A 16,551-nucleotide genomic window follows, 5' to 3' on the forward strand; every position below is an offset into this window, starting at 1 on the left:
CTCTACCTTTTGCCTTATCTTCACAATTTCTTGTGCGGGAATTTGGAGGAAAGATTTTGAGCCTCTTTCCTATCAGTGGGACCCTGTAACTTCTGTCTGTACATCTCAGTGGCCAACTGCCTGCAGTAGGACTTTCAAGAATTATTTGGTCAGAATTTCTCGCCCTGTCCCGTACCTGTACCTCCATACTTTATCTTGCTGACTGCTTTCCTGAGCCAGGTTATTCAAACCTTTCAGATTCTGGGCTGAAAATTCTTCTGTCACTGGACTTGTACCCAGTGACTCTTTAGGTCTAGAGTGTAGGTCTAATGTCAGAGCCTCACCCCAACTCTGTTCCTACTGTGGATGTCCTATGTTTTGTCACTGAAAAATATTGAAATATAATGGAATTAAGCTATGTTTGGAAAACCTTGTTGGCAAACCACTCTATGATCCACATTAGAATATACTTATTCTATTTTAATTTTTATTTTTTAGAATATTCTTATTTTAGTTATAGTTAATATCCTTTTCTAGCTTGATTTTTTGCTTGAAAGTGACATCTTGAATAAAGTTCTGGTCTGTGAATGCTTTGAACTGGTCTGAGATCAGTGTAGGCTTGCTGTCAGAAATAATATTTTCATGGATAGTCTGTAACTAGTATGGGTCTGGTTATGGGATTGCTGTAATATGTTTGAGATATAACTAGTATGGGACTCTGATTGCTATAACATGCAGAGAACACTTTAAAAATGCTTAATGCAGGGGTGCCTGGGTGGCTCAGTCGGTTAAGCCTCCAACTCTTGATTTTTGGCTCAAGTCATGACTTCAGGGTTGTGAGATTGAGCTCCACATTTGGCTCTGTACTGAGCATGGAGTCTACTTGAGATCCTCTCTCCCTCCTTGCCGCTCCCTGCTACTCGCTCTCTCTTAAAAAAAAAAAAATTAATACAGTCAAGGAATTTTTACCTTGAAGTGCTCCTGAAAAATCAATATGGACTTGTCTAAGATTTTTGTCGCTTGCCATTAAATGGTAGGCACTTTTGGTAGGCTATTTGAAATAATCTGACTTACCATTCTTTATAGTGAAATAAATTCAGGATCATCAAAATCAGTTCCTGGCCCATACTTTCCAGTAAAAATAGCACCATGTGCCATATTCCATTGTGTCCAAGATGCATGATGACTGCATCTTTTATGATGACAGCAGGCTTTCATGACAAAGGACTTATTTTGTAAGAAAAATAACACCCGTTGACAGTTTGTGAAGAATATAGAAACAATAAGACGGTTTCCATTTTCTTCCTTGCCACTGTCTCCATATCCAGTGTCAGAAACTGGGTGATTGAAGACCGTAGATCTGTTAGATTTTAGTGAGATTAAATCGATTTGAAGAACCTCCAATATATTTTTGAACAGTCAGATTTCCTGTGGAATTGGAAAATCCCGGCCTGGATCTGGGATTGCAGGAAATTGCCACATCATGTCTCTCTCAAGGCTATTCTACAATTCAAGGCCAGGGTCTGTATTTAGAAATAAGACTTCAAAGTGGCTTATTCACTATGATGAAGGATGTCCAGACAAAGCCAAATAGTAGGCGAGATGAAGGACTCCTGGCCTTACTTATCCACTTGTTGCAGGGTCCCATCCCATGGAGGACACTGTTCTTGAGTTGTAAGCGGGTTTGTGCCTCGTTGCCATCTGGCTCAGCCAGCTTCAGCACCATAAGGTGAACTGAACTGTTTGTGGTAGGAAATAGTACTCTATATTTGTCACGATGTACTAGCACAGACCCAAAGTCAGTAACTGCTTGACATTCCAGAAAACATTCTCATGGCAATGAGTTAAACTTCAGGGAATGTCTTTTTCCAGTGGATGATGAAGTCATTTAGCAACAGTTACCTTTTGTGGAAGAAAATTTTGTTAAGACTTAGGTAGCCCCAGGAGGCCCAGGAGTTTTTGCTCTTGTTTTTGAAGCAGATGCACTACTCATTGTGGACTTTATTTAGACAAGAGGAAATACTGATGTGTCAATATGATAGCTTAAGAGGGTGACACAGAAAGTTTCAGATTTACTTTTTTTATTTTTCATTTTCCTCTTGACCATCTGATATATTGAGTTGCTGTAGAACTTCTGGAGGTATTTCTGTGGTTTTAATCATAGGAAGTTCAATAATTAAGAGATCATCCATCCAGGTTAGCATGCCTGGAAACTGGGAAAGCAGAGCATCTAGGAAGCAATAGAAAATTCCAAGAGCAATGGGAATACCAACTTGACCCTTTTATTTCTCTGACTTCATGTCTGCTCAGTGTTCTCTACCCCTATATCTTATATGGCCACCCTTCAGTCTCTCAGTGGGGTCCCTTTTATACCTGAAACTGCTCTAACCAGAGGAACTGAACTCTAACTCTGTCTTTATGTTTCCCAGACTGCTTGTAAGTCGTGCAGTTTCCTTGGGATGGCTAATCCCTTGACCCATCAGTATTTTTCTCAGTCTGAGAAACACCTCCTTCCCCAAAAGAGGAAGTATGTTGTGACTAGAATGTGAAGAAAACTGTCAAGTTTCTGTGTGATCTCCCCTACCAGTGACACTTGTCACCCTTGAATCAGCACAACCCCCAGCAAGGAGCATTTCTTTTCCCAGGAATAATAAATCTGGTGTCCTAAGAGGAATGGCTTGGGTTTAGCCTTGTCCTTTTAAAGCTGTAAACACTGGTCCCTGTTGCCCCCTCCCTCAGCATTTCATGTAGAAGCAGTGGCTTCTTTTCTCCTGAGGCCTGAATTCCTTATATGAGAAACACTCTAGCCATGAGAGTTCATAGCCCAATTAGGTGCTTTTGATGCAAATTCACCCTGTGATGGAAAGCCTGCTAGCAATGTGTGTGTAGGGCATGTTGTCACTTGCTCAGTATGGAGAGTGAGACAACTAAGGTAATAAGAAGAAAGAGAGGAGTTGTTTGGAGATAGATGAAGGCCCAAGAGTCAGGATCTAAGGGCTTAGAGCACAGTCGAAGTTCCTTTTAGGTAGATGCAGTATATTAGTAATTGTTTAATAGTAATGCTATCTATTGAGTCCCTACTCTTTGGAAATGAGTCTATGGATCTTATACTGTGGCTCTCACATCTCACTGGATCTGCTTCATTTCAACAAGCACTGAATCAAGTATTTTACAAGGTGACCATCCATGGTTTCCTGTTTTTCCACCTTGGATGTACAAGCATTTCCTTCATGACTGTTCTTTGACTTCATCAGGATTTCTTATCCACTGACATCTTTCCCTTTGCCCCATCTATAACCTCCTCCCATCTTCACCACCTTTTTCCATATCCAATTAGTCCATGGCCCATCACCCAGTAACATTATGGCCAGTTTTCCAATTTTCCTGCATCTTTTACCTTTTTGTTATTTTCATCTGACAATATCCCGGTAAATGCAAATATCCATTTGTTTTATGTCTGTGACTGAGAGATGTTGGAGACTATCCCTCAGTGGGGCTTCCAACACAACTACGTGTATCTTGTCACTCGGCTGTTCCACTCTTCAGTGGGACGTCAGAACTTATCCATTCTTTTCAGGCTTCCAGTTTCATGTGTCCCAACCCTGCTTTCAGTTGCTGACCTCACTCCTTATTTCATAGGAAAGTAGAAGCATTTAGTGGGAACTCGCTCATCTTCCTACAACCACACCAACATGGCACCTGCATGTGCTCAGTCTGTGTTCTCTGTGTGTTGTTGATTCTTTTCCTTCACAACCAGATTTATCAAACAGATGTTTGCATGTGCTCTCCCCATTCTCTTAACTGTTACTTTGTCCCTGATTCACTTCAAAGTTCATTCGGTCCACATTGTGATACCAGAACAGCATTTGTTGAGGGAAGGAAAGACCACCTTGTGGGCATTCTTTGGTCCTCCTCTTACTCCTGTGGCTAACTCCTCTTCTGCTTGGACTTGAGATGGGGATGACCTTCAGACTCATCCCTTGGCTCCCCACTTTTTTCCTATTCAACTGTTGAACTCTTCCTACATGACTTCATCTGTGTGATGGCTTCGGTTATAGATTATAATAAACCACTCTCAAGTTCTCTCTACAGTTCAGACTTACATCTGGTCTCTAAGTTCTGTTCATTTGGAATCTCCACAAGACTATCTCAAAAGCTCCTCAGAAACCTAAAGCTCACCATGACATCTTGCTTTCCCCCAGTCTTCACCTCTTGACCATCACATTCAAGTCATTACCAGCTATAGCAGATTTTACCACCTAAATATATTTTTTGAAGTTTTTAATTTTAATTTCAGTTAATTAACATACAGTATTATACTAGTTTCAGGTGTATAATATAGTGATTCAGCACCTCCATACATCACCCAGTGCTCACCATGACAGGTGCCCTCCTTTTTTTTTTTTTAAATTTATTTTTTATTTTCAGCATAACAGTATTCATTATTTTTGCACCATTCCCAGTGCTCCATGCAATCCGTGCCCTCTATAATACCCACCACCTGGTACCCCGACCTCCCACCCCTCACCCCTTCAAAACCCTCAGATTGTTTTTCAGAGTCCATAGTCTCTCATGGTTCACCTCCCCTTCCAATTTACCCCAACTCCCTTCTCCTCTCTTTCTCCCCATGTCCTCCATGCTATTTGTTATGCTTCACAAATAAGTAAAACCATATGATAATTGACTCTCTCTGCTTAACTTATTTCACTCAGCATAATCTCTTCCAGTCCCGTCCATGTTGCTACAGAAGTTGGGTATTCGTCCTTTCTGATGGAGGCATAATGCTCTATAATGTATATGGACCACATCTTCCTTATCCATTCGTCCGTTGAAGGGCATCTTGGTTCTTTCCACAGTTTGGCGACTGTGGCATTGCTGCTATAAACATTGGGGTACAGATGGCCCTTCTTTTCACTACATCTGTATCTTTGGGGTAGAACAGTGTGGAGATTCCTCAAGAAATTAAAAATAGAACTTCCCTATGACCCTGCAATTGCACTCCTGGGTATTTACCTCAAAGACAGGTGCCCTCTTTAATCCCCATCACCCATTTCACCTAGCCCCTCACCCATCTCCTCTGTGGTGACCATTAGTTTGTTCTCTATAATTAAGAGTCTGGTTTTTGGTTTGTCTTTCTCTCTTTTTTCCCTTTGCTCATTTTTTAAAATTCCACATATAAATGAAGTCATATGAGATTTGTATTTCTCTGACTGACTTATTTCACTTAGCATGATACTCTGTAGCACCTTCCATGTCATTATGAATGACAAAATTTGATTCTTTTTTATGGCTGAATAACCATTGTGTGTGTGTATGTGTGTGTATACTGTATCTTCCTTACCCATTCATCAATTGATGGACACTTGGGCTGCTTTCATAATTTGGCTTCTGTAAATAATGCTGCTCTAAATATTTCTTGATTCTGTTTTTTTCCATCTCTGTTGTCAGGGCCCTAATCTAATACATGATGACTTAAAAAAATTAAACCTAATTTTGTTTTTGAAATAACAGTAGATTCACATGTATTTTAAGAAATAATAGAGATAGATCTTGTGTACCCATTACCCAGTTCACTCCATTTTCAGATTGTATGAAACTATAGTGCAGTGTCACTCAGGATATTGATACGGATTCAATCAAGATACAGAATATTATCATCATGACAAAGATGATTCCTGCTGTCCTTTTTAAAAAAATCCATAAATTTTAGTTTTTAGAGCAGTTTTAGGTTCAGAAAAAAATTTAACAGGAGGTACAGAGATTTTCTGTATACCTCCTTCCCTACACGTGCACAGCCTCCCCCCATTGTCAACATCCTTCACCAGAGTGCTATGTTTGTTATAACTTCTATAACTACGCTGACATAGTATAGTCAAAGTCTGCAGTTGACATTAGAGTCCACAACACACAAATTGGTGTTGTACACTTTGTGGGTTTGGACAAATGTATAATAACATGTAGGCATCATCATAGTATCATGCAGAGTATTTTCACTGCCCTAAAATTCCTCTGTGTTCTACCTATTTATATCTTTCTGTTCCCAGTCCCTGGCGACCATTGATCCTTTTACTGTACCCATAGTTTTGCCTTTTTCAGAATGTCATATAGTTGGGATCATACACTTTGCAGTTTTCTGAGCCTGGCTTCTTTAATTTAGTGGAATGCATTTAAGGTTCCTCCATGTCTTTTATGTCTTGATAACTCATTTCTTTTTAGCGTGGAATAATATTCCATTGTCTGGATGTTTATTTATCCATTTACCCACTGAAGGACAATCAGTCAGTCACGTGGCCACACTGTTGGTGTTTTCTTCTGACCATGCTTTCTCATTTTTTTACAATATGGATAGATTGGGAATTTTCCAGATTTTCAATTTCTGCTTCCCTTTTCCAGAACAATTCTGTCTTTAAGTAATCTCTTTTTTCACATTGTACTATAAGCAGTCAGAAGGAGCCAGGTTGCACCTTCAACATTTTGCTTAGAAATATCTTCAGCTAAATACCTAATTTCATCACTTGCAAAGTTCTACCTGCTACAAAAAACTGGGGCGTGAACACAATTCAGCAAAGTTCTCTGCTGCTTTATAACAAGGATTGCCTTTCCTTCAGTTTCCAACCACATGTTCCTTATTTGCATCTGAGACCTCATCACAGTGGCCTTTCCTGTCCATATTTCTAAACATTTTGTTCAGCATTCCCTAGGTATTCTCTAAGAAGATAGAGACTTTCTCTATAGCTCTCCTCTTTTCTCTCTGAGCTCTCAACGGCTCAGCATAGGCTCTTCACAGCAGTGTAGACTTTCTCTAGCATGTACCTGAGATCTCTCCCAGCCTCTACCCATCGCCTGCTTCTAAATTACTTGAACATTTTTAGGTGTTTGTTACAGCAACACTCCACTTCTCAGTACCAATTTCTTAATCCTCAGGCTGCTGTTACAGAATACGATCGTCTAGGTGGCTTAAACCACAGACATTTATTTCTCATGGTGCTCCAGGCTGGGAAATCCAGGACCCCAGCAGAGGCAGATTTGGTGTCTTGGTGAGGGCCTACTTCGTGATTCGCAGATGGCCATGTTCTTGCTTCTGCTAATCTTAAAAATAAACTTGACCATTATTTTTAAAGCGAAAATAGGTTTATTTGGGAATAACAGATAACTGTTATTCATAAAAGCTATGGCAAAAGCAAGGTAAGTTCAAACAAATAAGAGGAGGAATGTTATTTTATGGAGATGAAGGAGGAAGTTGGGAGGATTTGTTTTGAATGAGAGACCATCAGAGGAAAGCAAGAGTTCAGGGTGATGATGGTTTCTCACTTGCTGAGCTGCAGGGGCTGTTAATTTCGTGTAGAGGATTCAGTGGACACATGGCCTTTGAACAACATGGGTTTGAACTGCACCGGTTCATTTATACTTGGAAAATTTCCCATAAGTACAGTACAGTACTATAAATGTATTTTCTCTTCTTATGACTTTCTTAACATTTTCTTTTCTCTAACTTTCTTTACTAGAAGAATATGGGTATATAATACCTCTAAGATTCAAAATATGTTAGCTGACTATTGATGGTATTGGTAAGGCTTATGGTCAACAGTAGGCTATCAGTAGTTAAGTTTTGGGGAATCAAAAGTTATACATGGATTTTCAACTGTGTTTCGGGGCATTGGTGTGGTTCAGGGGTCAAATCTACATCTTTTCCTGTGGGGTCTGTAATCGATCCTTCTTTCCTATTGATGATTCTTCTGTTGGGGTCTGTAACTGACAGTTCTTCTTGTAATTGACACCGAGTGGTATGACTTTTCCTTCTAGCCTCCTGACTTCAATTTAATGAGATTTCCCTTTATTAATTACTGCACTCATAATACCATCATACTGAGATTTAGGGTTTTAACATGTGAAACTTGGGCGGACATAATTATTTAGTCTTCAGCCAATTGTATTGTTTTAAGTTTTTACTTAAAATATATTTATTAAATATACACTGTAGCAATAATAACAGGGGACAAATAAGTATTTCAAGAGCTCAATTTTACCTTCATCCTTACAAATCTATTTGGTGACCTTTAATTGTGTTTGGTGGTTCAGCTACTAATCAGTCTTCATTTTCCTATGATCTCTGTGCTCGAAATTTTGCAAATTGTATATTGATAAAGAAATATTTCATGGTATAGTTAAGGCTTAAGGAAGAAACTCTTCTGCATTAATTAAAAGGAAATGAGTATCTCCCAAAATGTAAACTTGTTGAATATCATGTCACTAATCTAAAATTTTTTTTTTTTTTACTAATCTAAAATTTTTGAGTCTTTCTTCACATTATTTTTGGTAACACACATTTTTACTTCACATTACTTACCCACTCCCCGACTTAGTTTTTCCCTGCAAAAACAAAACAAAACAAAGCAAAACAAACACGCAAGCAGACAATGTGTGTACCTTCACACTGTCAACTATGTTGTTGAGACATCTCTGCTCAAAATCCTTTGCCCCTCTCTCACAGGTCCACTGCAAATTCCCTTTCTGTGGTTTGAGAAACACTAATGCATTATTTATAACACTAACTTTGCTTTTACCCTGTGAACCGGGAAAATAGTCATTTAAAATAGTTCATGTGTTATCTTTTGAGTAGCATTCATTACCAAAGCAAGCAAAAATGTAAATAGAATAAACCCCATTACAGTGTTTTGCTTGAGATTCATTTTAGCCACAATCCTATTACATGGGAGTAGTTATCTGAGAGATTCATTACATTTTACAACCACTTATTCATTGCCTGACACTCTTCAGATATCAGGTTAGGCCTGGTAGGTAGAATAAAAAGAAAACCTACACACTACCAGCTTGGGTCTCCCAGCACTCCACTGCAGGACTTTGAGCAATGACGGGAATGCTGTCTATCTGTGCTGATGTGGCATCTACCAGCCGCACGTAGCTATGGAAGGCTTGACTTGTAGCCAGTGCGTCTGTGAACTGAACTGTTACTTTAATTTTTTCCTAATAGCATCTCTATTGAGATATAATTCACATGTCCTATAATCTGGCTATTTGAAGTGGACAGTTCGGTGATTTTTGGTGTATTCACAGAGTTGTTCCACCATTACCACAGTTGTAGAACCTTTTCATCACCCCCACAAGAAACCAAGTACTCAGTGGTAGTTATTCCTCAAATTCTCCCAATGTTCTCAGCCATGGGTGACCGCTAAGCTTTCTGTTATCTATGGATTTGCCCATTTTGGACACTTCTTAGAAATGCAATCACAATATGTGGTCTTTTGTGAATGGCTAATTTAATTTTAGTTTAATTATATTCAATAGCCACGTGTGCGTAGTGGCAACCATTAGAAGCAAGTGTAGTGGAAGACCCCTTGCAGATCCTTAAGGAATGCTGAAGGCTAAGAAGAAGATTATGAAAAGGGGACATATGGAATACAGGTCAAGAGATTGGAGATGAACCCAGTTGGAGCCTAGAAATAAGATAGATTCCTGGAGGAAGGGATGGTTAACAGCACCAAATAATACAGCGGGGTCAAGAAGGTATAGTGTCAGTGTAGTGTTGGGGTAAGAATCCTGATGACAAAGAGCATCAGAATATGGTACTGGTGAAGAAGTATAGGCAGGTAGAAATTTTGTATCTTTTAGAGATGGAGAGAAGGAAGAAAATCTCAAGATCATTTGAGAAGCATGTCAGGACTGATGGACATTTTGTTTTCCTGCTGTTAATATTTTTAGTGTAGACCTGAGCCTAATTGTAGGCAGAGAAAAAGGACTCAGTGGGAATGAAGAGATTAAAGATGACAGCAGGGTTCTGAAGGATGTGAGTGAAGGTGGGACCAGGGTTAGCATAGGAGCAAGCCCTGGCAAGGAAGATAGAGGTCATCTTTCTCAGAGGCAGCAGTAAGTGAAGAAAAACTAGGTGAAGATACAGAACAATTTTTATGTAAAAAGGAAGGAAACTAAAGAAACTCATTTACTTAAGGAAAAATGGGGACGAGGCCTTCTGAGGGTAAAGGTTGGTTCCTCCAGCCAGCACTGTGATCAAATGTGGAGAAGGGAGTTCTCCAGAGGGTCTAGGGCTCAGGGAGGTGGGAGTATCAATTATTTATATTCTTTTTGCTGCTCTAAGAAATATGTCTCCTAGAAGCGACAAACATTTTTCAGGTACATAAAAACCACATGAGGTACACAGATCCACATGTGCCAATTTTCACTTACAGAAGAGTGATGATGTCCAAGAGTTTACATTTGAGATCTTCAAAGATGAAATCTATCAGCTTATGTACCTCCCTCCCTCCCTTCCTCCTTCCTTCCTTCCTTCCCGCCATTCTTCTTACATTTCGTAGAAAGTTATGTACCCTCTTGCTCTTTGCCCTCCAAGGAAAAATGGAAACAAAGAAAGCACAAAACTTTGGAATAACCAAACAATCCATACAGTAATGAATATAGAATTTTGTGTTAGTATTACAACAAAACTATTTTAGTTTAGTTTAGAATTTTCTTTATTTTTCTAAGTTCGCTACCCCCACCCATGTTACAACAGTTAGTGGAAGAGTTGGAGAGTGCTTTGAAAATGCCACATAAAAATAACCATGCATATATAAAAGCAAAATATATTAATTAATTGATATGGTTTTAATTAATAATGTTGATTTAGAGCATGATTTCTGTGTAGAAGTTTTAGAAATTGAAGCTAACTTCTGTGGCATTTTTAATATATAAAATTATATATTTATGTATTCATTTATTTATTTTAGGCTTTTAAAACCAAGGATGGATATCTTGTGGTTGGAGCAGGAAACAATCAGCAGTTTGCTACTGTGTGCAAGGTAATCAGTAATCAGTGGGATTGGCCAATGATCTATGCAATGACTTGTTTTGTCCAGAGCCAGGAGAGTTCAGTTTCACCTAGAACACTGTCCTTAGGTCTATAGCTACCTTGAGACCCCTACTTTCTCCCCTACCCTGTGCAATTTTTATACTCCAAATGCTAAGGACATGGTCTGAATTAGCATACTGACTGTTTTTTTTTTTTTTTTTTGAGGTATCTGGCTATATTTTGAAATGAACCAAAGTGTATAGTACCAACATGACCTCGACTATTAGTCCAATGAGAAAAGGGAAAGAAAAAGAATTCATTTTAAAGGCATTTTTAGCATCAGGATATTTTTTCTCTTTGCTTTCCTTTTTTTTTTTTTTCTTTTCTTTGTTAACAATGTGAGACCTAATTAAGCCCAAATACAATGTAATACCAAATTATTGTTTTAGCCACTAGAAAACCAAACATTTTTTTTTCAAATTAGCCTTTGTTTAATGAGTACCTTTCTGCAGAGTTCATGTTTTAAGTTTTAGCAATTAAGATTGTATTAAAAATGTTTTTCCTCAACAAGATTTTTTAAAAAAAGGCCTTGGAGTCATTAAGGATAATTTTATGTTGAAGATTTTAAGTTTTTGGCATCACTTGGATATTTTTTTTATTTGATGTTTTTACTACTAACCTAGATTTTTTTTTTAAATTTGTCTTTAGGTTCCTGTTCACTTTTTCCAGTTCTAACCCCAGAAATATAATCTAGCTTTAAAAATCTACATTTAAGTTTTCATTTTAATTTCTCTTACAGGTAAAAAGAAGTTTTACCTGTTGAGGATGTTTTTCTGATGGGCAGTTTATTTTCTTGTACTAATTAATCATAGATAACCACTCACGGTGAGCCTTCAGGTTCATTAAAGATGCCTGTGAATTCCTTAGGGGAACCTTCTTCATTGTCATTAACTTCTTATGTACAAAAATTATTTATCACTGTGGCTCTTTTGTGCGAGAGGTTAATGAGCACAGCGGAAAATCACAGCAAAGCGGTGGGAAGTACCGCGGAGAAGGTGACAAATAGAGACCGTTCCTATTGCAGGAAAGGCTGGAACATCTGAGGTGGGAAAGAGGGGAGCTTTCATAACGGTGACTCTGAGTAAGCGGAGAGAAAATGGATTCAAACATTTGATCTAGGATCAAAGAATCTTTATTATGAACGGTCAATGTTAAAAATATGAAACATACGGAAGCCGTTGCCTGTGAAGTCATTTGCGTACTCTAGCTGCAGAGATGTAAAAGCCAGTTCATTGCTATAAATGAGTACAGATTTTCTTCCTGGGCCATATGTTTTGGAGTTTTCTCTCTCCAGAAAGGGAGGTGGGGGGGGGAGAAATTACTGGTTGACATATTCTTCACTGTTGAAAATAACTGTACTGAATTCTTTTTATTTTTGATTCATTACTGCTGATCAGTTTGAAACTTTTGAACTTCCTCATAAATATCCATAAGAACGTTTTTTTGAAAAAGATTTTTGTTTCAAAGCGGAATATTTGCCATAAGTTTGAGTACTAAAATATGACTTATTGGGATGGTGTGTTATGATACATTTGTTTAAAAGGAGAGCGTCAGAGGGCCTTTGAGAATGGCATACTTGACCTTGCTTTTCCATATGTGAGTTATGAATAATAATCCCTGTTATGAGCATTTAAGATAATGTCTATCAAATCCTTTGAGATACTCAAGAAAAGTTTTGTGAGTATTTTAATGTTATTTCCATTTACTAGGCATCTTGAGCAACCTTGCAAACTGATTGACTTTATATATCCTTACATGTAAACTTGCCCTAAAACCCTTTTAACCTAAGAAAAATGGCCTGTTTCCCTTTTCCATATATTGTGGGTTTCTCCTAAGTATTTTTTGTTCAGATTTATCTATTACTGAGGGGCTTGCCATTCAAACTGGCCACGTAGAAGATGAGGTCCCCAGTTTTTTATAGTAAGCCCATCAATGGTTCTTTTGCCAAGTAAATAGTGAAAGATAGGGCAGCTCTATCTCCTAGGGAGAAATATAGCAGTATTGTCTGTGATGAATGCATAGAATTTACTTAGGTCTATTCTCTTTCCAAAATGGAATTTGATATACTGGCTGACTAATGCTTCTTGGGGATGGGTCCTTTTAAGGAGTCCTTATTGTCAGGAATTAGAGTGAGAACAAGAGCAGGGGGTTCAAGGCTTGGCGTTCAGAAAATCTTTCTGCATATAAAGTGAACCTTGGCTTAGAACAAATCCTATTCTATGTCTCTTAACATGATACAGAAGAGTAGGGAACATGAGCATATGTAAGCTATTTTAAGCTGATTGATGCCAATACTAATGGGTATTCCTATTTGAAGTACATTGACATCCTTTTAAAAGTCATTTAGACTGAAGGTTTCTTGTATTGCAGGGAACGTGCATTGGTTCTCAACTTCAGCATGCAGAGGGAATCTCCTGGAGCTTCATTCCCCAAAATTTCGACTTAGCATGTCTGAGGTGGGGTACAGGAAACTCCAGTTCGAGTAAGCATTGTTGTTGATGCTGGAGTGGGTGGTCTGAGGACGTGATAGCAGACTTCTAAGGCATACCATGAGTCTTGACACTAGTCGGGTGACCTCTGGTGAGACACTTAATCTTGGCCAAGCATCTGTGTTCTCACAGTCAAATGAAGATTATGATATATAACTCTCCTAATATATAACTTTTGGAGTTTTGTAAGAGTTAGATTGGATAAGTAAAATACTCAGTCCAGTTCTGGCTCACAGAATGTGCTTTGTAAATGGCCTCATAAAAATTAGGTTTGGAGATTCTGGTTCTGGATAAGATAGAGTAAGCACACTTCTCCCTGTCTCTTCCACTGAATATAATGATAAAACCTGGATAGAATGTATGGACTGCCTCTAAGAGGATGCTGAAAAGTAAGTAGTGGTAGGTAAACCGGGGAAGAACACCAGAATTTAAAGTACCTCTGAAAAAAATAAAGTACCTCTAGTGCTCCTGGGGGGCTTAGTCGGTTAAGCGTCTGTCTTCAGCTCAGGTCATGATCCCAGGGCCCTGGCATCAAGCCCCGCATCAGGCTCCCTGCTCAGCTTCTCCCTCTCCCTCTGTGCTCTCCCTTCCTCTCTCTCTCTCAAATAAATAAATATTATCTTAAAAAACAAAACAAAACAAAACAAAACTTCCAAACCAGAATTAAGTTTACCAGCTTTCTCTACAGTGATTTCCTTTCGTGGATACAGGGGACCCAAAAACATGGAAATGGGCACTAGGAAACAGAGCTGAGTCCTAGGAGATGCCCTTTGTTCCTGGAGTGAGGAGCATGAAAGTGAGCTCTAACAGCAGAGAGAGTGTGGAAATCCTGCATCTACCCCTCAAAAAGAGGGAGGAATCTTTGTGGCTTTTTCCTCTGTCCTCCCACTGCTTGGCCTCCACCCTGGAAGTGTGCAGGGAAGTAGGCTAACTATAGGGGAGCCCCAGGGAACTGGAGGGAGCCTGCCGAGAGGGATGAGCTTTGGAAAGTGAGCTTTGAAGGTGTTTGTGAACTTCTGCTCTCAGCCCTGAGCTGCATGTACACTGATCTGATCTTAACCATCCCACCAAAGAAGTTGCAAACCAAGTTAACACACAGAATACTGCTCAGGAGGCAGCCTGACCATTAAGTGGGACACACGCAGGACGGACTCAAACAGCATCGCAGGGGCTTTGAGAACTGAACTAACACAAGATCCAAAGCACACGGAAGGCGGGTTGGGGCTTGCGGCCTGGACCTAACCAGATCAGTTGCTTGCTAAAAACAATAACAATAAAATGTTGCTGTAGGATTTAAACAAGACCCAGAGGCCCATTATATACTATTTAAAACATCCAGGATACAATCCAAAATTACTCAGCATATGAAGAACCAGAGCTTGCATGAGAAAAGACAGTCAATAAATGCCAATGCCAAGAGGACACAGATGTTGGAATTAACTTACAAAGACTTTAAAACAGCTATTATAAAAATGCTCCAACAGGCATCACAGACACTGTTGAAATAAATGGGAAAGGAGAAATGTCCAGCAGAGAAAAAGAAGATAGGAAGAAGAACCAGCTAGAAACTGGAGAACCAAACAATATGACCACCAAATAAAAAAAAAGAAACCCCTCACCAGATGAGCCCAATAGCACAACGGAACTAAGCCAAGGAACTTAGAATAGGTAAATAGAAATTATTCAATCTGGAACAACAGAGAGAAAGAGAAAAAAAGATGGTCCCCTCCCCCAAGAAATGGAAGAAAGAACGAACAGATCTTCAGGAGCCTTCAGGATAGTAACGAAAAGTCTAACATTGATATCATTGTAATCCCAGGAGGAGAAGATGAAGAGTACATGCTGAGGAAATATTTGAAGACATAGTTGCTGAAAACTTCCCAAACTTGGTGAAAGATAAAAACCTACAGATTTCACAATTTCAGCAAACCCCAAATAAGATAAACCCAAGTAAATCCATGCCTAAACACACCCAAGTCTTCCCACTGAAAACGAAGGACCAAGGAAAAGGTTTTGAAAGCACCTGGAGGAAAGTAATAGGTTACCTGTGGGGGAACACGGCCTCAGCTGACTGCAGACTTTTTGTCAGAAACTGGGAGCCCAGAGCCATCTGGCACCAAACGGTCCACCCAGAACTCTACGTCTAGTAGAAACGTTCATAGGAAATGAAGTTTCATTAAAGACATTCTTCTTCTCCTTCCTTTCCTCCCTCTTTCCCGTCCTTCCTCAGCACGCCCACACTTCATTATTTCTTTGGGGGAAATAGTACCTTGTTGGACTACTTCACATGTATTTGCTGCTCAGTATGTCAGGCACTTTCGCTGACATTGCTTCATTCCGCCCAGGGGATGCTTCCTCAAGCTCCTAAGGGCTGGTTGTGATCACGGCACTGGAAGCAGTCTCTCTAGAAACACTGTGAAAGGCAGCATGGCTGAGGACAGAACCATAATTACTTTGACCCACTGTTTCATACCAGCTTGCTCAGAGAAAAGAGGTGCGATGAGTCAAATTCAGAGAACAGCATCCGAGGGCGTCCTGGTTACCACTGAGTGCAATGACTGAGCAGCTTTTTATGCAGTTTACACTATTTCTGGGTGAGGCCAGATTTGCAGGTTTAACCTGTGATTTGGGGAAGGCACTTGCTTCTTCTGGAAATGACTTATTCACTCCTAGAGAGGGGAGGGCAGGTTTCCATACCCGTACAAGCCTGGCGGCTGCTTCTGAAGTCATGAAATCAGCTGTGGTGACACGGAGGTTTTTAGGAAAGCCGCTCTATGTGGTGTTGCTTTTTTAAAATCTGGGGGAGTAATGCTGTCTTTATTATTCCTCAAGGAAATGAGGAAGTGGAGCCCGCGAAAGAGAAATGACAGAGTGGAGATGCTCTCTTTGCTCCAGGGAAACGTCTTCACTTCTCTGTCCTTTGTGAGATGATTAATGGATTGGTTGTATTTAAACTATGGGAAACAAATGAAACCATTAAATGTTTATATTTCAAGCAAATACATTACTCAAGGTAGTGAAGCTTTCTGTTGGCCCCATGGCCTGCCCGGAGCCCATAAATGCTCCTTCTGACTTTCCAACACAACTGCCAAACACTGCCTCCACACATTCTTTATAAAACTTCTTTTCCATTCCAAATCCACTTGGTACTTTCATTATGGTCTCGTTAAAATTGCAAGATGTCCAAAGGGACTTGCGAGATAGATTTTCCCTTTATTG

General features: G+C 39.4%; 1 protein-coding gene across 3 annotated transcripts in view; it reads left to right on the forward strand.

The window, feature by feature from the left end:
* The window catches only part of SUGCT (succinyl-CoA:glutarate-CoA transferase), an 827,195-nt gene that overhangs the window by 348,767 nt on the left and 461,877 nt on the right, over nucleotides 1-16,551 (forward strand). For all 3 annotated transcript variants that reach the window (XM_044245656.1, XM_044245658.1, XM_044245657.1), the window contains exon 10: nucleotides 10,722-10,793. In XM_044245656.1, the coding sequence (XP_044101591.1) occupies nucleotides 10,722-10,793 (72 nt within the window). The remainder of the gene's footprint in view (nucleotides 1-10,721; nucleotides 10,794-16,551) is intronic.

This window comes from Neovison vison, chromosome 4, assembly GCF_020171115.1.
Source record: "Neovison vison isolate M4711 chromosome 4, ASM_NN_V1, whole genome shotgun sequence".
In the NCBI taxonomy this organism is placed as follows: domain Eukaryota; kingdom Metazoa; phylum Chordata; class Mammalia; order Carnivora; family Mustelidae; genus Neogale; species Neogale vison.